Source organism: Amphibalanus amphitrite, unplaced genomic scaffold (assembly GCF_019059575.1).
Source record: "Amphibalanus amphitrite isolate SeventyFive unplaced genomic scaffold, NRLGWU_Aamphi_draft 000167F_arrow, whole genome shotgun sequence".
NCBI lineage: Eukaryota > Metazoa > Arthropoda > Thecostraca > Balanomorpha > Balanidae > Amphibalanus > Amphibalanus amphitrite.
In genome coordinates this window covers 632713-656070 of record NW_024881662.1, presented here as the reverse complement: position 1 = coordinate 656070, position 23358 = coordinate 632713, and the positions used below count along the sequence as shown (strand labels likewise).

General features: G+C 50.9%; 1 protein-coding gene across 10 annotated transcripts; it reads right to left on the bottom strand.

Annotated features, from left to right (window-relative positions):
- Nucleotides 1-568: 568 nt before the first annotated feature.
- On the bottom strand, nucleotides 569-23238 carry LOC122383560 (ubiquitin carboxyl-terminal hydrolase 30-like). Of its 10 annotated transcripts, none has more exons than XM_043370090.1 (8): nucleotides 23204-23238; nucleotides 21157-21347; nucleotides 20799-20966; nucleotides 18504-19450; nucleotides 11669-11851; nucleotides 5518-5652; nucleotides 4294-4433; nucleotides 569-1420 (listed from the first exon to the last, which is right to left on the bottom strand). In XM_043370090.1, exons 2-8 carry the CDS (start codon nucleotides 21272-21274, stop codon nucleotides 1204-1206), a joined length of 1908 nt encoding a protein of 635 aa, XP_043226025.1. In that variant the 5' UTR covers nucleotides 21275-21347; nucleotides 23204-23238; the 3' UTR covers nucleotides 569-1203. The 10 variants fall into 10 exon arrangements, with proteins under 10 accessions (XP_043226025.1, XP_043226022.1, XP_043226021.1 ...); XM_043370087.1 differs by having other exon boundaries at nucleotides 23189-23234; XM_043370086.1 differs by having other exon boundaries at nucleotides 23193-23234.
- Nucleotides 23239-23358: the final 120 nt, after the last annotated feature.

Sequence of the window (23358 nt, the reverse complement as noted above, 5' to 3'; positions counted from 1 at the left end):
AGTGTTATCTGGTGACTGTTGTATTAGCACGAGACATCAGCATTCAGTTAGTCTTTGAGAATGCGGGACATCTGTGCTGACGTGATTGTGTAAGACGTGAAGTCGATTGATCTGGGTTTGATGGCACATGAGAGGAGTACGCAACGTCACCGATAGTCTGCGAGCTACTTCCTCATGTCAAGTCGCTAGTCAAGTTCAGTGTTGTCGATTCCCGTTTCGCCCGTGCCGACCGACTCTTCCAGCCGTGTGATTGTGTACTTGGTGTCATTATTCCCGCCCCAGTTGCCTCGGAGCACGTCAGGGTAGTTTGGCAGGACGGGGCTGACCTCACGCGGACTCACGTGGGGCTGTAATCAGGTACTAGTCTTTTGCACGGTGTGGTTCGACCCCCAGTTCGTAGATCAGTCACCCACCTGTGTAAGGCCTGTGACTGTCCATCATCTGCTGTTCTCCGCTAACCCCCAACGATGGTTCAGCAATGATAGTCAAGCAATACAGCTAACCAGACGCCGTCTCTCTTCAACGTTCTACTCCGTCACATCCCGGGAGTTAAAATCAACATCGCAGCTATTCGGAAGCCCTGTATTTGGTAGAATAACGACACCCCACAGCCGTTTCAGACACTCCAGTCGTTTACCGAGTCGTATCACTCAGCGATGTCTTCATTAAAAGGTCACCTGAGGCCTGCGACGAGCGGACAAGACCATCCAGCTCACTCAGAGCGGCCATTCTCGCCTGTGGCGCTCAGACCCTGTCGCCGCGCGGATTACCGGCCGACGGGCTGAAAGCGGGCCTGTCTGACAGTCACAGCCGCTCGCTCTCACACTGTGGCGACCGCTCCGCCTCCCACGCACCGCGCCAGAACATAGCTGACGCCACAAGTTCCGCCCACGCCGCCGTCAGCTGCTCCCTTGAGACCGACCACGAGCGACTGGCGCACCGACTAGTAGGAAATGCGTGGGTAGACAACTCACTGTCATTTAGCGTCATCCCACGACACACAAACATGATCAACGTCCGCACAAAACATACACCGGGTCACGGACGCCAGCTCATCATCACAGCCGCAGCGAGCTACTCGATCACGATGGTCCGAGCGCGAACATCACTGTCTTCATTACGTTCATCAGATAGGTCCAGCCCGTCCAGCCCTGCCCGTTTTAAGCTCAGTCCGGCTCTGAAAGCTCAGCACTCCAAGCGAGATCAGTGTCCTCCGAGAGGACCCTGAAGCGGGGAGCTCGGCCCCGGAGAGAGCAGCGCAGGTCCCACGGGGGAGAGGAGAGCTGCTGCCACAGGGGACGCTCCCGCCCCAGGTACCGCCGACGGGGCGACGCGGTCGTAGAAGAGCATGTAGGCGGCGGAGGAGAAGACCTCGGAGGCGGAGGCGCGACTCACCAGGGTGTCGGAGGTGTAGAACCAACTGGGGAGAGGGCGGGGCGGTTAGAGCCGTGAGGGGACACTAACTAACCGAACCGATCTCCCTGTACTCGAGTTATTGCAGATATCTGGCAAAATGTCAAGAATCGTATTTTGATTCCGGATAGCAAATGAGTGATTATTAAATATAAGCCGTTGTGACAGATGTAACTTTTATTTAGCTGCATTTTAATGTGAGGTTCTTAACCCTATTAGTGGCAGGGGGGGGGGGGGTTGTTTTCATCCACCCCTCAGGTTTTTCGGGAATATCTCCGAAACCGCTGAAGCTACGATGCTGAAATTTTCTGACTTTTCCTAAAACTAAATTGGGCACATTCCCTGAAAATTTCAAGTTCATAACTTTACCATGGACGGCTCCAGAGCACTGGGAATTGGGGGGTCCTATTCGTGAAGCGAGTCATTTGGGCGAAGATCACGATGCTGATGCATTATAACTGTATGCACCAGTTTTACGAACAGTGAATGAAAGGTATCATGTGATAACATATACAAAGTTATTGTGCCTCCTCTTTTGACACGTTTTTGCTATAATAGGCGGATCCAGGCGTCCAAAAAGGGGGGTTATGTTTTACCTCCCAACATAGGTGCCCTGACACCGCCTATGCATGACCAATACAATTGTAGTCGTTCTCTCATAAGAAAATTGTAACATAACAAGACCATTACCACCCTTTTTAGAAACAGTACCAACAAAAACCTTATTTACTATACTTTTTGTGTACCCCCAAACTCAATGATCTGTATCCGCCTATGATTTTTGAAAATGCATATTTTTAGGATCCATGTGACTTCCTGGTTCATTCTCTATCGATCGGCAAAAGTTACGTTAAGATTGGTTCAGAAACCTGGCCGTGATAAACAGTCTAAAATGTATCTGCAATTTGCCCGTTTTTACCCACCTCTACCCTCCTATTGACATTTTTTTAATTTTTATTTTTTAGAAATGTAGATCACGTTAAGCGAAATCACATGCCGTTTGAATTTTGAAAATCGGCCCGTTAGATCTCGAGATATCAAGGGGGGGTCGTAAACAGCCCCCCTGCCACTAATAGGGGTAGCCAGGAGCCTGCCACTAATAGGGTTAAGCTACCTAAAGCTACCATCACTACCTAAACTCCCAAACTGATTGCCACGTTTTCGGATGACTACGTAAAGCTTCATATTCACCTCCTCCAACCCATATCAATCCTGCCAGACCCGTGCCGGCGCATCTGTCCCACGTCTCCCCAAATAGACATCCGCCGTCTACCGTCCCAGCGAACAAAGCACGACACCAAAGGTCACAGTGCCGGCGGCGGTCGGCCGCCGCAATAACCCCTCAGAGTCGGGCGTAGACAGCCGCACAGCCGTGGCCGCCGGCGATACCGGCCGGCTCGGCTGACCTCAGCACATCTCTGCTCGGCGGCGCAGGGAGCGGGATTCCGGCGGAGGATACACGGCCGGCCGCCACCGGCGCACCTCTGAACAGGCCGCCGGGCGCCCGCTGAGCCGCCCGGCGCCCCGCGGACCGGCGCCCCGTGCCCGTCAGTCCGCGTCCGCCGATGTGTACACCAGCAGACAAACAGTGCCGGCCACTGGCGTCACAATGAACGAGCGTTCCGGCCCGACACACAGCCACAGCCCCCGGGGAGAGCCGCTTCTATAGTCCGACGCGCGCCGACCGGGCGTAACCAGGCTGGGACATGCCACGCCTGGCGGTCGAGATAAGGACGGAGCGTTGAAACAGGCGGCTGCCCGAGTGGAATAGGAATGGGAGACGGTTCCTCTGAATGTTTCTGAAGTGTATGATACGATGATGATGTGGGATAACTGGTGAAACAAGACAGAGTAAAGCCGGAGGAATTGAAATGAACAATGCATCCTATGCATGGATGCATTGGATGGATGCATTGCATCCTATGCAATGCATCCTACAATGCATCCTGTAGATCAATTTAATGTCACATCGGACACTAACAGTCTTCTATTGCCCTTTACCCTGACGACCCATCACAATCAACGGCGGTAATGAAAAGGTCAAATGTCACACAACTTGCGTCATTGTGTTAGCTAGAGTACGGCTCAGCGGCTGCCTTGCTACACTCACCCACGACCACATCAAACCTGTGTTCACTTCCACCTCAATGTCGTCAGCGAGCAGGTCATCCGGCCCGGGCAAACCTCGTTGGACCACGCTATCAATACGGCTGCTGAAGTTCAGAAAATATCCAATATCGAGCAGAGCCATTTCGTAGATAGCACGGTCTACCGTAAATCCGCCCCTCGGCGCGGTGGAGGTAGGGTTATGGGGTCCAGGTGAGTTGGCGCACCTGGCGCCGAGGTCGGGTCGACTCGGGACGTCTGGGAGGGTACGCGGCGTGGGGGATCCGGGGCCGTCTTTTGTTGTCGAGGCGGGTGTGTTTGGAAATCCGGAATGGGAGCGTAGTGCCCGGAGTGCATCCTATTGGAGTTTGGAAGAGTCACGATAGTTATGAGATGGATAGAGGGAGGGATGGAAGTTTACGTCCTGTTGTCCAAAAGGCGACTAGGTCGATACGGTAGCGTAACTCCTCACCTCGTCAATTACGAGATGAGGAGTTACCCTACCTGGCGTGAGTAGGTGACACGTTCTAATTCACCTGGCATTGGCGGTGTCGTTAGGTGACCGAATAAGGTGCTAGCTCACCTGGCGAAGGCGGGGTTGGCGCGGCGGCGATAGGGTGTTATGTCACCTGAATTCTAGGGTCGGTAGGGTATCTGTCACCTGGATTCTGAAGTCGGTAGGGTGTTATGTCACCTGGATTCTGGGGTCAGTAGGCTGCTAGCTCACCCGGAGTTTGCGGGCTCGGCGGTAGGTGAGGTGAGGTGTCGGCTCACCTGGAGTCGGTGGGGTCAGCGCGGCGCCGGTAGGTGACAAAGTGGCCCGAATGGGCGCCTCCCGAGTGGACGATGACGGCCGTTAGCCGGTACACGTGACGCCGAGAGTCGGACGGCGGTGACGAGCCCGGGGACGGAGTCTGTAAGACACGGGGACAGCTGTGAGACTGAGATACCATGTGACGCAGAGAGTCGGATGGATGGGACGAGCCCGGTGACGGAGTCTGAAAAGTCACAGCGATACAAACGGAACAGTGAGACTGCGATACGGTGGAAAACAGTCGGACAGAGTAACACTTCATAATGCTGTGATGTAGCAAGAAACATTCTGATACAGGCACAATCACTACCTATGAATAATGGACAAAACACACTGAATAGAAAAAAGACGACAGAAATAGATGACACCATAGCTGAGCGAGATTTCATTATGATTAGGGCCTTGGTATTCGTGGGCGAACATCACTGCCAGTCTGGTCAGACTTCAGCGTCCATATTTATCGTCGCGGCATGCTGCGCTCAAACCCTCAGGGACGGATCATTTCCACACCGAACGAGCGATGAAGAACTGAGCACGGGCTGCCGATTCCCGGGAGTAATCAGAGTTCGATTGTCACCGGTAAAAGGGCGCTCTTCGCGCGGACGTTCCGGCGCTGCGCTGATGAGACGGCCGGCACAATGGGGACGATGTGACGCCCAAGTGTCGCCGGAGAGAGAGAGAGAGAGAGAGACGGGGCCACTCCGATGGACTGAAGGGGGGGGGGGGTCTGGCAGAACCTCCGTACCGGTCACGTCACGGTCCAACCCGAGTCCGGCGGCGGAGCGGAATAACGCTTATAACACCGAATCCGCTTCGAATACAGCGAAAAGGCGAATAACTAAATCAGTCAGTAATGCGCTTTGCTGTGACAAACCGAGAAATCATGAATGACGTAATGAAATCATTCATATTCATCAACCTGTCACGCAGACACCACTTAGCTGCATACACACATGTAGATTCAGCAAACACGGCTATTGAGTGTTTGTTGGATCTGTCAAGCTGTAAATTGGCCAGTCCATAACGCCGAGCGGTGACCATTTACTCCATACCACTACCAATGGACGCGCTGATCCACCAAATACACAACGTAATCACTATTCACTGATACTACAACTATTACTCTACCACACACATCTATCGCTAGCCGTACCTACACTCCGGGGCTGAATTCCGTTCCTCACCGTGACACTAGCGGCGTACGTGTAGGGGAACATGTTCAGCGTCTCGTAGAAGGCGACATGGTCGCCCCGCTTGCCTGCCTGACCGTTGTTCTGCCACGTAGTGCGGGGCAGATGAAGGCAGAGTGCAGGCGGTAGCTGGAGACAGAGAGCAGGCAGGTCAGAAGAGGTCATATGAGAGTAGGAGTGGACGTGGAAGCAAAGGCGACTGCGTCAAATTTGCGTAACAGCCATGGACTTGACGCGCCATAATTGATGGAACAATTAAAAGTAGGCATTTATGAATGTCGTAAGTAGGCATTTATGATTTAAATGCTTATTTGACCAGGGTCTTGGAAAGTAAACGCAATGAGGCCATAAGAAAAGAGTCACTTGCACTAATGGAGATAATTTCAATATCAATAAATAACTTCCTTTTTCATGGAAAGGAAGATATCGTTCGTTACCACTAAAGTTCCAAACAACCTGAGTAAATCGGTTAAGTGAAAAGTTGTCCAAGCAATCGGTGCTTCACCGGCTCGAAACGAGAGCACCAGGCGGTCTCTTGGGAGGCTGCTCTTTTATTGAGTGAGAAACTAAACGGTCCACGTGGAAATGATGCCCGAATTAAGTACAAACTTAGGGAAAGTCACCGGTTTGGATAACTGCCATTTGGGTAGACGGCACTCACGTGAAGGCATTCGTCGGAAGCATTATATAAATGGTTTTGACAGGAGGCTGCACTGAAAACTGGTCCGGCTACGCAAATATCTAGGATTCAGTCAACACAGAATGACCACAGAAGTCCGTATATTTGGGCTAGTTGGCTCACTTTGAACTGAGGCACCTTGCCTATCTCGCCAACATGCGATTGCCACAGCCGCTACCCAGACTACTTCAGTCAGACGTAGTTAAAATGATTGTTAAAGGGACTATCCCACCTTCTAAAATGTTGTTAAAACCAGTTAAATTGTGCCCGACTTTATAGATTGGATGACCAGGAACACGGTTCTGGCATTTATTTTTCATTAAACATCTTAGGCTTCCCATATTCCAAACACAAACTTTCAAATATGTGACGTCACAGCCCAAAATTACCTCCTTCCCCAGGCCACATTACTGTCATAAAGCTGATTCTTTTTACTCTGTAGGCACCACAACAAAGTTCAGACCAAGTTTTAAGCGATTTTTCAATGAACAACCCCATTTAAATCAGAATGACTAAACGAGGTGACGTCACACTAACGGTCGCTCCATGTTGAAGATAGGGCCTTGTACAAGGCCCATTTTCAAATGAAGGGAACAAATTTCTTCAACACCAAGAGGCCGCGGGGGTTGCAACCTAGATAGATAGTGGTTTCTGAACCTCGCCGCAAACTTGGCTATCTCAACTCAAACCCCATGTTAAAGGTGGGATAGTCTCTAAGCTGCGTACAACGCTAGGTCCTCCTGGGTGAATGCCTCGTAAACAGCACGAGTTACTGATAACGTACCATTACAATAAACTTATCCTCACGGATGGTCATATTATCTGCACAGTAAACATTTCTTAATACTCAGGTTTCGTAAAGTGGCCCGAGGCGTCACATTTTCAAATAAAGCCTGGGAGAAACGCTCGTCTATTATTCTTTTTAAGTTCCTGAAAGCCCAGCCTTCTCTTGAGCTGAATGAAATACAACTGCGCTCCAACAGTTGCCTGTTTAAACAAAACGCTGCGCATCAGCCGAATGCATAAGGAGCTTACGATAGAATGTGTCTTTATTCACCCTTTTCGAACGGCTTCAAAGGTCGACTGGCGAGAGAGAAACAGTAAGATGCGCTCTTATAAGATTTTACTGCAAAACGGCAGCTTGTCACGGAAGGGCGGCACACTTCAAAGCCGGAAAACATACAAAGTCGTTCTGCAGCAGCCACCTGTCGTTTACGACGACTGAAGAGCCGACTGTCTGGTCTTTACGGCTTCACGGCCCAGGCTCACAGATGACGTCACATCAGACGACTGGCTGTGACGTCATCCGCAGACCGCACCCTATTCGTTTCCATTCTGATCGGCCGTCGGCGGCATGGGAAAACGACCTCAAAGTCGTAACTGACGCCTGTCACGGACATCGGTAACAAAACTTGGTGACAGTAGCCACCAACGAGCAGTCCACATTTCCCAGCATCTCCCGAGACCGTAAAACCAGGGAGCGACGACCGTAAAGCGTCACACAAACCGTGTTTGGAACTGAACAGCTGCCATCCCGATCCAATACAGTCGGCTGCATACTGCATGTGTGCACCGCCGATCAATCACACAGACTTCATAAACCTGCCCCGGCTGGTACGTTCGGTTGCCAGGCACGCAGCAAATGTCGCCGCCGCGTCGCCGTAAGCTGACCTAGCCGGCCGTCACTTAGGACGACAGAAAATCCCACCAGAACCCGCCTTGACCGGCCCTCCGGCGGATCGGCAGCGAGCTGTCACTTGCAGCACACATGATTAACGAGCACTCCGTCGCCATTGGCCAATATTGCCCGCACACTGTGCTTGACAGACGCCCGCGTCAACACGTAGACCCGCGCACGCCCGGCGACCAACCGACCGGCCTGCATAACTAGACCGAGAAATTGGAACTCGGCCTTTCACCCACTACGCTCCAAACATAGTGGAAATCACGCCTTGATACACACTAGTAATACGCACAATATGACGAACATCGATCTACTCCAATGTACTCGTCCAGCTAGGCAACGCATCGCACGACTGCATCGCGCCGCATATAGCCCGGCGCTGGTGCGTGCTCCAAACTTCGGCGGCATATCGACCGACGTCATCCTCCCGGCTCGGGCGGCAGCGCTGCAGTCCTCCGCAACGCACCGGTAACCAGCCGAGCGAAATGAGAGGTGCGAGAGGGGCGGGGATGAGCGGGGGGGGGGGGTAGAGCGGTGCAGGGAGGGATGGAGAGGGATGGAGTGGGCACGGTAAGGACGGGGATAAAGGACGATGGCATTGAGATGAGAGTATGAAATGAACACTGAGCAGAACAGGATGAACTGGAATGGATGGAACCGAAACGGAGCCTGGACTATGACAGAGCAGCGAGGACGAAGAATGATGCGAGGGGTCAAGCAAGATGAAGACCAGGGACATGACAACAGACATAAATTTCCAGGACAGGGAGGGTCAGGAAGAAACGATACAAAACGTCAGGATGGAACAAGATAAGACGAGACGACTCAGAGCGAGCGGAAGCTGGACGCGACCGGATAGAACAGACCGAGAGGCGGGCCGAACTTGGCCGGGCGTCAGCGAACGTGCAATCGGCCAACTTTGCGTGCGGCCCAGATTGGATCCCGGGCGCGGCCCGTGGTCGCCCCGCACCGCTTCGTCTCACCTCGTGGCCGCTCTCTCAACTCCTGAGACATGGTGGCTGACACACCGCAGCACAGATATTGCCATTGGAGCCGCAGCCGCAGCGCAGCCATTGGAGCTAGTGACTAGCACTTTAATGGGTTTGGTGAGAACGGCTGTATCTAGGCCCGTACTTAGTCATTTGTGATGCAGACAGTGCTGCAAACTCATTTAATAATATTATAATCCAATCTAATGGTATGCTAATATTCAGCTTATTACTGTTACCCTGAAGAGGCATAGGCTAACCTTTATTGTTTGGTAGTCATTTCCGACAGAGCTCAGTTTGTACCTCATGGGTGCACGCCACCAAATGCCAACTCCTAGTTATAGACTTTAAATACAACAGCGAAATTGTTTGCCATCCTCACAGCATCCGAGATTTAATAACACGAATAATTAACATAACATACGATGTCTAGGAGCGGCAGAGGTAAAAATACACAATTTATGCACAAACTCCGCATCAATTATCCACCAGCAAAATTGCTGTTCACCTGCATTCTTTCTAAATGTTCGGCGGCGAGGCGGTGGTGCTCCATGACTGTTTTATCTCTAGCCCACACACGTGGGATTATTCGGAGCGCTGCAGCAGCACCGGCCGTTGAGCACCAGTTGCCCTCCGCTCGCTCCCCATGACCTTTGGCCTTTATGCCCTGGGGCGCTCTGTCGGCCGAGTGCTGTGAAAGGCAGTCCGGCGGCCACGGGCAAGTGCAGATAATAAGATAACGTGAATCTATCAGAGTCCTCGGCTGGACTTAGCGGATCTGACAGCCACCGAAAATAGATAAAAGAATGCTTTGTCAGTCGAGTCAGCCGTGGTTGAATGTCGAAATGAAGTTGAATGTCAGTGGGCCACGCTTATGGATGGCGCTCTGGCTCATCATTCACTCAGTGTGTCGCTGCCTGCTCGCAGCCTGTCACCGACGACTGATGGCGGCAAAAGGCAGCGCCGTCTCAGCGGGACAGGCTGTCACAAAGGCAGAGATAAACACCGCTGCGCCGCAGACACCCTGACGGCACGGGCAGCGGCTGGTCGCTGCGGTGACGCCACAGACAACAACCTGTCAGCAAAGTATGAGCAACATTCCTGGACTCGCGAACATCTCGACTTCGTCAAAATTAGTAAATTTTCTTGCGCCCACCAGCAGGCAATCACTCACACGTAGCAACAACAATCACAATTACTTTTATGAGAGTATTGGTGCAGTGACGTAGGTTCCGTCTCACGGCTTACATTTGCTCCGGCGCCGGTCAGCTGCCGCTCACGGCACCGTTAAGCCCCGGCCTGAGCCATGCATAATACCGCCCCTGAGGGCATCACGCGTCCATCAGGCCGTCGGGCGGCACGTGCCACGTGACGGGTCAGACGCCCGACCACGGGCCCCACACGTGACACGCGGCGGGGAAGGCGGCGGGGATGCCCCCATTGTGGGGTAGTCATCAGCCGATTTGTCTCACAGCCTCTCGTGAAAAGAATGGCTGAATAGTTATCCACGTATTGTATACTAGCAACGGAAAAGAAAACGGCATACTGAGAAGCCATACAATTGCCATGTAAAGCCGAGCCATGTAAAGCCACGTAAATTGAGAATCCGTTTTCTTTCGTATTTACATGCTAAGACGAGGAAAAAGGAACACATAATTTACGCGCAATAAGGAACAGAATATAATAACGAATGGCAGCAGACAAGGTATTGTCACGCAGCTAAAAATAAAAACGAGCTTTTATAAATTTAATCCGAACCTTTTGATAGGAAGGATTCACAAGGACAGAGCCACCGCTAAGCGAAGCTTGTTGCGGTGACCCTGCCCTCTACCCTCCGATCGCGCAATTCCAGTTCTATGGCAGAATTTAGAGTCCAAAGTTTACCGTGCGCACATAGCCGCGCACGGCCGGTCCCCTCACTGACTTCGCCTGGCTACGGCCTGCCACCAACCGCAACCATACGTGTCAGGAGGCCCATAAATGTCACGCGCCCGTCGCGCTTCGAACCCGGACTGTTATAACCGGGAACGCTTGCTCTCACCACGCGGAGTCCTACGCTCTAGTGACTGAGCTACGGGACCGACTAAGTCAAACGGGACCGAGCTTGAAGCAAAGCCTAGGCAAACTTCGTGGATGGCATGGTCTCTGCCTTCGGATAGAAAACAAATAACTAAAAGAAAATTAGTTAATTGTTCCATCGCTCTCCGCTACAAGCTAGCGGCGGAAACAAGCAAAACAACATAAATCTATTGGAGAAAATCTGATACTATTAATCGGCTCACCACCCGCAGCTCGCACCTCGATGGTCAACAGCTTTATCTTCATAAAACCTGCCAAAGAACTTCGATAAAATGGCGTTTGTATAACCGAGTGTGCCATCAGGTCAGGTAGAACCTGGTATTATTGTAGAAGGATCAAAGATCGGAGGAAAAGGAAAGAGGCCGTCTAATAAAATAACGAGGCATGGCATGATTTCCAACGTCCAACGCGTCCAACGTATGATCCAATCTAAGTTGCCTATTGTTGTTCTCACCCGGAGTATTCCCTGACGTCTATAAAGCGAGTTCCGCGTCACTCCCATTCCCCTCCAAGCAGGCCCTCCACGGCCCCACATCATCTTGGCGCAACAGGCTCCGTCAAACAATTCCTGCCGAGACTGCCGCTGATAGATTCCCTCCCCTCCCCTCCCCTCTCCCACCGCTGCCGGTAGCGACAGCGACGTCGATGCGAAGCTATTTCCACTTTGGACGCGCGGCGGCGGTCGGCCGTCATACGGCGCACCAGTAGCGTTACCTTGGCAACCAAAGAGCGCTTGGAGAAGCGGCCGCGTCGCTGGCAGGAGTCGCACTTGACATCGTGGACGGTCTCTGGCGCGCTGAACTGGCCGAGTAGGGTCGGTAGGCTGAGCGCCTGTAGTCGCGGCGCCGCCGGCAGCGGTAGGGACAGCGACTCGAAGTTCTCCCAGCGGACGGCGCACTGCCGGACACACGGGGTGTCGGGGGAGGGGTCAGGGGTCAGAACAGAGCAGAACGGCGGCGGGGTGGACGGCGCGGCGCCGCGGTGATCGAGTGAGATGGAACGGGAGTGGGTACAAGCTCAGAGGCATTCCCTCTCCCTGCGCCCCCGCACGGTTGTGTGGACATGGCACTGGTGAGGACCGGATACAAGGTCTGGCGGCCTGACAATAACGGAACGAACCATCAATGTGACAAAAGACGCTGCGATGGCGTGTAGGCTGGCGACAGACGGCACGAGGCGGAAGAGCTATCGGGACCGATCAGCGCAGCATAAAGCGAGAACTGACACATACACAGACACACAGTGACGGCACAGAGAAAACAGACACTGGAGTGTCAAGAAATATTGACGGCACAGCATGCGAGACACACCACAATGGCTGTGATTGATAATATAACATGTGCGGAGTGTAACAATGAAAATGTCGACGGCTGAATAAAGGAGAGGAAGCGACTTTTGTCGACCTTCAGATCTGTCGGTCACGTCAATATTGCAGTAATATCTTAGTAGAGGCCGTTGGTTCTGTCGGTCACGTCAATAATGCAGTAATATCCTAGCGATTCCTTCTTAACACGTTCTGAACGTGCCGGTAGGGTGGCACGTTCAGACATTCATCAGTAACAAAACTTTCATGCTGTTGCAGTAGGTGCGAGATGCGGAAGAACAAAAAAAAAAAACAAAAAAAAAACAAGACGAATCCGATCGTCGACCCCAATGTTAATTTTACTGTCTTTTACTGTCTTTGTTAATTAAAGGCGGTTGGAACGACTGGAAGATTTGTTTATATGTTGTTCATATTGTAAAGTTATTAACTTTTCTACCACTGAACACTTACGTGACCCGTTGCTATAAATCAAGACTTCCTATTGGAATATCGTGTAAAAATAAGCCCGCTAGATGTGGGAATATCAACACGCTGTAGTCTGCAAATAATGAATCTAAGTCCCATCCACATGGGACCGAAGTGCGATTCGCGAGTACCTATCAACTTAGATCCCAATTGATGTTACATGCATAGTTTGCATAGGAAAGACGATCCCTTTCAAAACATGCATAAATAGGACAAAAAGTTTGCGCTAGAGCACAATCCACGGTAATCGCAGCGATCAATAATCGCAATCTACATGGCCATTGCCGGTGCAAGGTCAATGGGTTCTATCTAGGATGCCGATCGTTGGCGATCCATTTCCCGGCTCCTTCGCGATGCAATCAATACGTTACAATGCCGAGAACGAGCCCACAGTCTGCCGGGAATCGGCTGTTCTCAAATAACAGCTAAGCCAGAATTCAATTTCAACGCCGATCCTTTGAGACTTGAACAAACAGGTGAACAAAAGCAAGCCATCTCGAGGCCCAAAGAAAGCTATCCCCGGGTCCAAATGCACTTTGCAAATTGTTATCCCTTCGCTATACATCTGAAATGTTTGAAATTCAATAAGATGGTATTAAATCAATCGTTGTTTGATTTCGGAAATCAGAATGAGCCGTAAAATAGCCATAGATATTCCTACGACGTCGTTTTGGGACCTAACATTCAAAGTAGAGATTGCAATCCCGGAACGTTTTGACAATCCCGGGATCCCGAAAGTTTTATTTCGAGATCCCGGGATCCCGGGATCCCGGTCTTGTCACTATAGGTCGTAAGAATAATTTCCTACTGACATATTTTGGGTCTTTTAGCTTACCACAAACAAAGAGGCAACCAAAAGCCATCCTTAGACCATGTCATTTGCAATAAACACGATTGAATTTGCGAAAGAAACGTTTCGATTTGATTAGTATTACCCCAATTGGCCTAAAGGTAGTGTGCCAGCTTTCTTGGACCGTATGGAGTTAATGGCCCAGATAAGGAGAACCGGATTTTTAGAACTTATCCATACCTTCAAAACTCATGGAAACGTCTTAAATTCTTCAAATTTTGAGTACCCCAGTGCGAAATTCGCCCCGACGGGTTGTCGGTCGTACCCCAACCACATTTCACACCACTATGAACAATAAATGCACACACTGAAATCGCTATTACCGATATGCTCATCCAATCAAGTTTCGATAAACCCGTTCATCATCATCTCCTGCGGTTTGGAACACGCCTGTTAGGTGGCTTCTGATGCTCGTCGAGGTCGGAATTTCCAAATACGCGTGGTGCGTCGGGCCGCGCGCTCTGACTTCGGCCAAGAAAAATGCGTCAGCTGATCATTGTCATTTCTGCCACTTGCGTGTGGTGAAATGGGGTCATAACTTATAAGACGGCTTTTTCATATCAATTATTTTACATAAAATCATATTTCAAACCATAAATAATGTTCGACAGCCAAATAAAAGAAACAATACCAATACGGGCTTACAGTTTAAGGCTCGACATTGTGTTGTCTACGATTAGACAGCTGATAACTCATTCCCGTACGTCGTATGGTCGTAACACTATAATGACCTTTGCTTATTGTCACAAGTGCGCCGCATTCGCGATTGTTGCCCGACGCCTGTTTGCAGGTGAGCCCACTACAGTTGTTATACATATCTAAAAACCGAAAAACTTTTAGGCGAAAAAGGCACTATTCCAGGCCCATTTTTGATTTTTTTGCGATATTATGTAAAAACAGAAGCTTCTTATCCTAGGAAAAATAAAATGGGAAATCTTTCAAAGGTGGCACACTACCTTTAATAAAACTGTGCGCCGACCACTGCGTTTACTATCTCGTCATTCAGACGGGTTCCAGCACATCCACGCCTCACTCACTCTTCGTCTACGCTACTCGTATTAACGCGACAATTTTAAGCCATTGTTGGTAGGTCTGTCTATTTTAACCCGCGCACCGACGGGGGGCGGATATCCGCCCCCCCCCCCCCCTGAGGTTTTTCGCGGATAGCAGGAAAACCGCGGCGCGTAGCGCCGCGAAATTTGGTGCGACTATTCTCTCATCAATTTTGCACATGGTGTGCAAGTTTGAACCTCCTAACTTTCAAGGTCAGGTCACCAGGTTACTTTGAATGACCCAACCTCAAGTCACTTTTTTGCAACTTTGTCACCGTGCCAGAGCTACAGTAGATGTCGGAGGCCTTTGAAAGTCGCAGGATGTTATTAGGTCATTAGTAGCTACAATTTGTATATCTCGGAATTTTGATGTCGGTGACCTAAGGACAGGTCAATTTCGCGACCTCCCCATTATAAGTCAATGGGGGAAAAATCAACTCCCTGTTTTTACCACTAAAACGGGTCGGAATGGCCCCATATACCATACATGACTTCATATACGATCAACCTTCACTACCTTGAGGTCTGTTTTGCTGTTGGGCAGCTGTGAGGTCATGTGACGTCATCAAAGGTCACCAAAGGTTTTTGGCCAATAACTCCGTACAGGAACAAGATACAGACGCGTGGATGGTCTCATTGTGTTCAGCTCGTCAAGACGCATCGAATGATATACATGATGACCTCGAGGTCACGTGACCTGAGGTCAACCTTTGACCTTGACCTTTCGAGGTCAACATATATATCATTCGATGCGGATTGACGAGAGGATCACGATGATGCCCTTAGTTTGTTCCTATCTTGACTAATTCGAAAGTTATTCGAGAAAAACTCTCTCCATATTTAGCGCCGCCATTTTGACTTTTTCGACCCCTGTGACGTCATCTTTGACCTGACCTGAAAATGACCTTAGTAAAAATTGTAGATCTTGACCGTGCGTATCCGATGCCGTTTACCGCTTGTCGCTATCTTGCTTCGTTCTCGAGATCTCAGGGGGGGGCGGTCATCCGCCCCCCCCCCGTCGGTACTAAGTTGGCGCAGACCCCCGTCGGTGCGCGGGTTAAAACTCGCGACCAGTGTACGCAAAATTTGGCAGCTCCCTATTTCACAATGTTTTCAAGACGTCGATTGGTCACTTCACCTTCCGGTTCCGCTTTCATCACTAATGTCTCTCAGATTTTGCTCCAAAGTCGCTTTGAGGGCAGAGTCACTGACTGGGAGAGCTCCACCCTACCGTCTTCAACGTTTGAATCAGTGAGCTCTGCCGTCACTTGCGCCGACATCTGTGGCATTTTTCTGCGACACGAGCTCAAACACTGTCTTGATGACCTCTTTTGTTCCGGCCACGGACGGACAAGTCAGAATCGCTTAACTCCACGATCCGTGATCCTGATAGAGATGTTGCTGCACTGATGCTGCAATTTTTTGACGTTCGGGACCCTTTTTCGTACACATTTAAGCGGCTTATCCGCTGTGGGTGATACCCGGGAGCTACCAACACGGTCAATTGTGGACGGCCGGTACGGGGTGCCAGCTAAATAGTTTCTCTGCTTTATGTCACTAAGCACCATGAACAGTGTAAACAAGACTCGTGCAGCGGCTGCATTCTTTTTATGGTGAAAAACTGATTTTTTTCGGGATCCCGGGATTGGCGGAATTTCGGGATCGGGATCGGGATTAAAATCCCGCCGGGATTCCGGGATCCCGATCCCGGGATTGCAATCTCTAATTCAAAGCAAAAAAATAGTTGGCCAAAGCATGCCATTTAATTTCAGCCTGAGACGATAAAATCGTGCCCAAATCTAGAACACATGCAAAACAAGAAAACCGTAAGCAGGATCGAGACGAAAACGGAACGAGTGTGATACCTTTAGGTATGCCTGAAATAAACTGTTCGGCAGCACTCAATCAAATAAGTACATAAACCAGTATAACGCCTTTTGGGGCGACTAACGGAGCGAGCGAGAGGGTGAGCCTTGCACGTGCGAAATTGCGAGGGGGTACCTCCAACTGAGTTGTGCACGGCACCCTACTAACCGGTCTCTAGCGATGTGCCAAATTTGAGCACAATCGGCCCAGCCGTTCTCGAGATCTGGAGGCGGCACCCTGCACGTGCGCACGTGCAAAATGGGTCCCAACTGACTTTTGCACGGCACCCTACTAACCGGTCCCTAACCATGTACCAAATTTGAGCGCCATCGATCCAGCCGTTCTCGAGATCTGGAATCGACCCCTGCACGTGCGCACGTGCAGCAGCACCTCAACTCTGGCACATGGATATGCATTTCATAGTGGGTGCCTACCTACATGCCAACTTTCAGCGCAATCGGCCAAGTAGTTACCGAGATATTGCAACAATTGCAAAAGTGACACCTCTTCGTTTTGCACGTGGCACGTGCATAAGGGGTCACCCACATGCATCGGGAATAGTCCAATACTTGGTAGAAGGAATGAAGCTACCCTACAAAAATTACCGCATGTAAATCGGTCAAGTGGTTGCTGAGATATAAGCCTCGCAAAAGCGTGACCACGGCCGGCCGGCCGCTCATACTCAGAAATTTCCGTTAATCTAAGGAAAGACTACAAAGACCCCATTCGGCCGAACGCGCCCTAATGGGGAGAGGGTGGATTCTGACCTCCTGTCTTTTTTTTTCCGAACGGATGGGTTCAAATTTTGATATTCGACCTGGAAATCGGCGAAATTTTGCCTTCAATGACCTTCGGTGACCTGACCTTTGACCTGACCAAAAAATTGACCGAAGTGATTTCCTCATTATTTTTGACGCTCTTTCGAACACCGCCTTCCGCGTATCGCTACGTGGCCCAGGAGCCGAGTTAGAAAGGGGGGTGTTCAAACACCCCCCTCCCCCAGCAGAAAGACTACTGTACGCTCGCTTCGCTCGCTCCGTAACAATTATGGATTTGCTGTGGATTTACTATTATGGATTTACTAAAAACACATTCATTTGATCACTAGTCGGCAAAATATCTAACAAGGGCAGATTCAGCTCATTGAACTCCGGCACAGCTGACTGAAATAGCGACTTAGGGCCATCAACCCATCCTTGTGTCTAATTTTAGCCAGCGAACCACTCTCACTCAGTAAAGCGGGCGCCTGAGTTACATCGCCGCCTGTTTTTATCGCTGCCGAATCCATTCCCGGTGTTCGAACCAGTGTGGTTACCGTCGAACCGCCTTGTCCACAAATTTAATGACTGCCAGTCGATATCTCGGTGGTCCAAGCGCGGACAAATTACCGTCAGACAGGTATCGACCGCACCACCACCGCTCGTCCGCCACAATAAATTGCCGCTCTTGTATCTCATCAGCCCGGCGGTGTACCGGCGCTAAAGTTTTCCGCCGATAAAAAGAGATAGTGGCTAGCGATTCACTGCCTCATGCCTGGATAGACACCGCCGTTTACGGCTCAAATGTTGATGCAGAATTAAACTCCGATCGCTTGCAAGTTGCAAGCAGGTTAGCTAAAATAAGGCAATATCCAGATGAAAATAGTACAGACTCGCCGATAACGAAAGCAACAGTCTGAACTCCATATCACGAGTCGCCTACCATCTATTCAGGGCAATTTGAGTTCACAAGGCAGGATATTTATAGCAAAAAGAGATGAGCTAGGAAAACTGTCCGAAATTGAAAGCAAAACTAGCGCAAAAGCTGCTGCACTATAGGAGCATTGAGCATTCAACAGTGTCACCGCACTAAGTTCGGTGGGTGCGTCAACTGCGAGGCAATATGCGGGTCAACAATACCCCAAGAAATAGTCTAACGTTCGTCAGATACTTAAGTCCCCAACATTCACCCTCCCCCTCTCCTTCCCCCGGGGAGCGGCCGCGCTCGACTCACCTTGTGCCCGCAGGCCTGGCAGACCAGCTGAGTGGAGACGGTGCCGGTGAAGGGTGATCTCAGAGCGCTCGGTGAGCTGCGCCAGCCGGGTGCGCCGACACCCCGCACCCGGTGCACGATACCCTGCAGCTGACGGCGACCTACCGCCCCGCGGGAGGTTCCAGTCGCCGGAGAGCTCGCCACAGGAGAGATAGAGCTCTCCGTGGGGCTCTTGGTGGCGGTCGGGGCACCGCTGGGCCCTGGAGGACTGTCAGCGAGCGACGCGGCATGACTGCTGCTGTCGGTGGCTGGCCGAGACTCTGGCGATGTCGCTTGAGATCCTCCCCGCGAGGTGGACGTCGCAGAGTCAGTAGATGCCGTCGACTCCTTCAACTGGTCACCCCGTTCGTCCGGAGAAACTGCCGTACCACCGTCATCATCACTGGCCGGCGTGGAAGCCGAGTCACCGTTCTCACGGGGCAGCCGATCGCCTACAGCGTCACACGGACCAGTCACACCGTCCGGCATCGAGGGAGACTGGACACCAGTCCCCGCCACCGTCTCCATCCTCTTACTCCGCTCCTGCCTTACCAGAGAAACCGGCCTCTTTCCACCACCGTTCCTCTCCGTCCCAGGGGCGCCACTCGTCACGCCCGCGCCGCCTCTCGTCAATCCCGCGCCACAGATGTCTCTGGCATCTCCGCGCATCCTGGCTCCGAGGGCGCCCCAATCCACCAGCGGCTCTCCAGTGTCCGCTTCCACCGATCCCTCTCCGGCGCGGAGCCCATCAGCGGAGAGTGCTGCTGCCGGCGGAGGCTCCTCCTGCAGAGTGCTCACCAGCACGTAGAACATCTCGTGCGTGTCCTGCTCGTCGCGCCGAATCAGCCAGCCGAGTCGCAGCAGACAGGTGACCACGCCGGCCGGAGTGAAGGGGTCGGCTCGCTGCTCCGGGTGCGTGCGGTTCACCACTGGCGACACGGGGGGGGGGGGGGGGGAGAGATGAGTTAGTGGCGAGGAAAGAGACGGCAACATTGCCCAAGAGAAGCTGACGCTGATGGGGGAAAGTCAACTATAGCCCAGAAAGGCATGGGGACGGCCAGCAGCAGTGACGTGGGACGCAGGGCCAATGCTGGTGGACGAGCATCGCATGATTAAATACTCTGCATATTCATGGGCGACGTTCACTGGTATGCATACCTACGTACCATATGCAACCGTTGACCAGAAACGGATGTTCAATTCTAATCGGCATGGACAAATCAGCGATTTTATCGACTTCAAACGTACCACTGTCAGCAATCAAAACAAAATAGGTACCCTGCCGACGGCTGCAAATTCCCAAATCAATCATATTCAAGCATCTTGACTTTAATCACTTAGAACGACATAATAATTCATCACGCGTAGCCATGTCACTCGGCAGTCAGTTGCTCCCGCGGGGCAATCGTTGCGCAATACAGTGTGACAGACGTCTCAGGGGACAGCGCGGGTGAAAAAGTCACGCCAAGACTGACCCCTGGGATAAGAACTACCCACTGACACCTGCATCGGGATGTCGATTTCATCACGGTAAAACCGTCAAAGCACCCAGGGGCGCAGTAGGGAAGTAGCGCTATCAAACTCGAGCGTGGCCCCTGAGCTTCGTTCACCCCCCCCCCCCCCCCCAATCTGCACTCGTCAGCAATTCCGTGCTAGGATTGGCCTGTATTTGTATAATGTGAGTGTCACTTCAAAGTCGATAAGTGATGTCGAAATAACTTGTAACAAGTGTCCACTCTGTAATACTCAATGGCTATATTTCGATACCGATTGCAAGAGGTTTGATCAAGTTATGGTGGAAGCAATACCGAATAAGCAGATGGCCTGTCTAGGGCTGCCAAGCCAGCATCTAGTTATTTCCTTTTTACGACGATTCCATTATTAATTGTACCGTTGGTTGCTTAGGATGAATCCAATCCAATCGTGCTTTCTCCAAGTGTGAGGAAACACAAGCCGTTCGTTACCACTTCCCACTTGTTACAAATGCGGTGTTGACTCAACGGAACTTGCGACATTAAAAAAAATATTTCAATGAAGAAAACTACCGAATAAGTGAGATCGTCCTTGTTAGCCTTCATCAGACGATCTTGAATTAAATTTAGTGTTGTCAAATGTCAGGTGCCGAGCAGAAGGAGCACAAATAGTTGGGACTCATTTCGTATTACATGTGTATTTAATCTCTAAGTCAGTGGCGTCGTCTGGCACTAGCAGAACAATCATCGTGATCATGTCAGAGCCCAATTCGACTATAAATTGGGATATAAATTTGCGACGTACCTTGTATGACGTCGATCAGCGCGGCCCGCAGCTGCCGGTGGGCCTGCGAGGCCGTGGCCGAGGGTGGGCTGCTCAGCCACTTGATGACCGCCGGGCTGGAGGCCAGAGCCTGCAGCACAGCATTCAGGAAGCAGGAGTTCCCGATGTTCTGCAGGCCGGCCAGAGCTCCTGCCAAAGGAACAAGAACATACTTATCCAAGGAATTCAAAAACATATGATTTCTTTTTGAGCCATCCAAAGACTGGAACTGGCTGTTGGAAGTTACCTATATACTACTTAGAGCACACTATGGTCGTTAGTGGAAACAGCCTGCCTAACCACATAACACATATCACACATTTACTTCATGTTAACTTGCCTGCTGCATTCGCCGCCCTCGGTTTGGTAGTTTTTGGACCCCAAAGAACATAGCCTAAAAGTGACGCAGCTCCCAGTCCAACAAGCGTCTCCAAACGAAGGTTGTCCAGCATCTTCATCAAGTGACTTTCAGTTGGTGTCTAGTTGTCAACTTCCTTTTTGGAATGGCTCAGCTCACCACCTCCAGAGCAGCTGAAATAAAATGAAATATAAGTCAGGAATGGATAAGTCTGACAGATCCCTACGCCCGACGCCCGTGAGACCCTAATGCGCCGAAAATCGGCCTGAGTGGTTTTGCACTAAAATTTCAGCATGAACTGCTCCGAAAGTTGGATGCTGATCTGAGCCAAAATTTATGTACTTTAACATGACACACATATTGTGCACACCTGCTGACGAAGGCCATATAAAGCACTAAGCAGACCGAGCGTTCCGGGCCGGAAGTATCGGGGTCACTAGAATCGATGGAGCGATGTGTTCCGGGTGTCTCGCGATCTGGGGCCACCCGCCAGTCGCCACTCGGTGGCCATGGTAACGGACAAGGCTGTATAGAGAAGAGGGCTGTTCACGGACCCTGTGTGCGGTCGGACCGCACACAGCCTCCAAGCTCCGCCCACTGCGTCCCTACGTCAGCCTTGCGTCACCGCACACAGCGATCGCTGTGGCCGGTCGGGACTGGCCACAGCGGACCGTCCACCGCACGCAGCCGTGACGTCAGAGCCGCCTACCCATCCCCTACCCCCACGCCTGCTGGACGTACCGCACACACCGCACGCAGCAGTGTGCGGTGCCCGTGAACACCCCTAAGGTAATGCCATCCCAGGGTTTTAGCCGTAAAAAGTTAACATTATGGGACGTCACCGGAGACTATGACCCTCTTCCACGGGCGGCGCTGCACGGACATGTCTGAGGGTTAGACATCCCGGTGGAGCGTCATAAATGAAGTAATTCCAGTATTGCACGTCTTTTTTAATTAAGTTACTGGTGCGGCTCTCCCTCTACTCTCTCGTCTCTCGTGCTTCAGTTTGTTCTTGTCCTTGAATATTTCCTTAAAATACAACTTGCTCATCATTCATCAATAGACAACAAAATTTCCATGGTGATGGTGCTTTCTTCATCTTTCAATCTGCTACTCAACTCAACAGACAACAATCAACCAAACATCACAGTAGAACTGGGCACTGGCTTCACCACCCCCACCCTCCGGGGGTTGCAGGTACCATGAGCATGAGCAGCACGTCTCCACTGCTCCATTAACTTCAACTGCAATCATCGGCCAGAAGCTGCGGTACTCGGGTGACGTCTGCTAAGAGAATACCAAATCTGCTGCAGTAGACATGGACGGTGTTTCACGGGATGCTGCTACCACGCTGCTATCAAATTGCGCGAGCTGACGTCACACTTGTGGTAGTGTTGGAGCAATGGGCCTGTTGATGTTTCCATGGAAACCCAATTTGACACGTGTAAAAGCAGCGTGCTGCTATCACCGGTGAAACAGGGCCCTGGTGCCATTAAGTGCTTACTGTATCTGCCCAGATCTGCTGCTGGTGCGGGTGCACAGACATTGACATTAGACGAATCCACTGCCGGTAGTAGCATGTTTGGGGCTGGCAAGTTTCAGAACCTCAAGCTTCAGAATGATCTGCTACTGGCAGATATTTGGCAAATCCACTGCTGCAGCAGCCTATTTGGGCTGACAGAATGTCTGACTGCCAGCAGCATATTCAGGAACATCAATCTGCTGCTAGGTTGGCCATACGGTTGGCCAGTGTGAAAAAAAAATGTCAGTCAACATACACTGAAAAATTCAGTGGCAGCCATGTGCTGAATTCAGACTTCAGAGCAATATTAAATTACACCCAATGTGCCCCAAAATTTCTTATGCAATCCTGCCACTAGTCCAGAAATATTCCGAAATGAGCACAGTGTATATAAATACACATGTCATCACTCGCGGTATACAAAAATGCATGAAAAATACATCAGTATGACCAAGGCCGTAAAGTATGACCCAAGGTATGACCAACACAAACCCACGATTCGCGCACAAATTGCGTGTGAATTGCGTGTCGAAAAAGTGTTTGTTTATGATATGACTCGTCTTTATTTGAAATTCGAAAAGATTACGTCACAAAAACTCTGACGAAAAATAAAGTTGCTTTCTGGAAAATTAGCTTTGTGCGACTTGAAAATAATACATTTG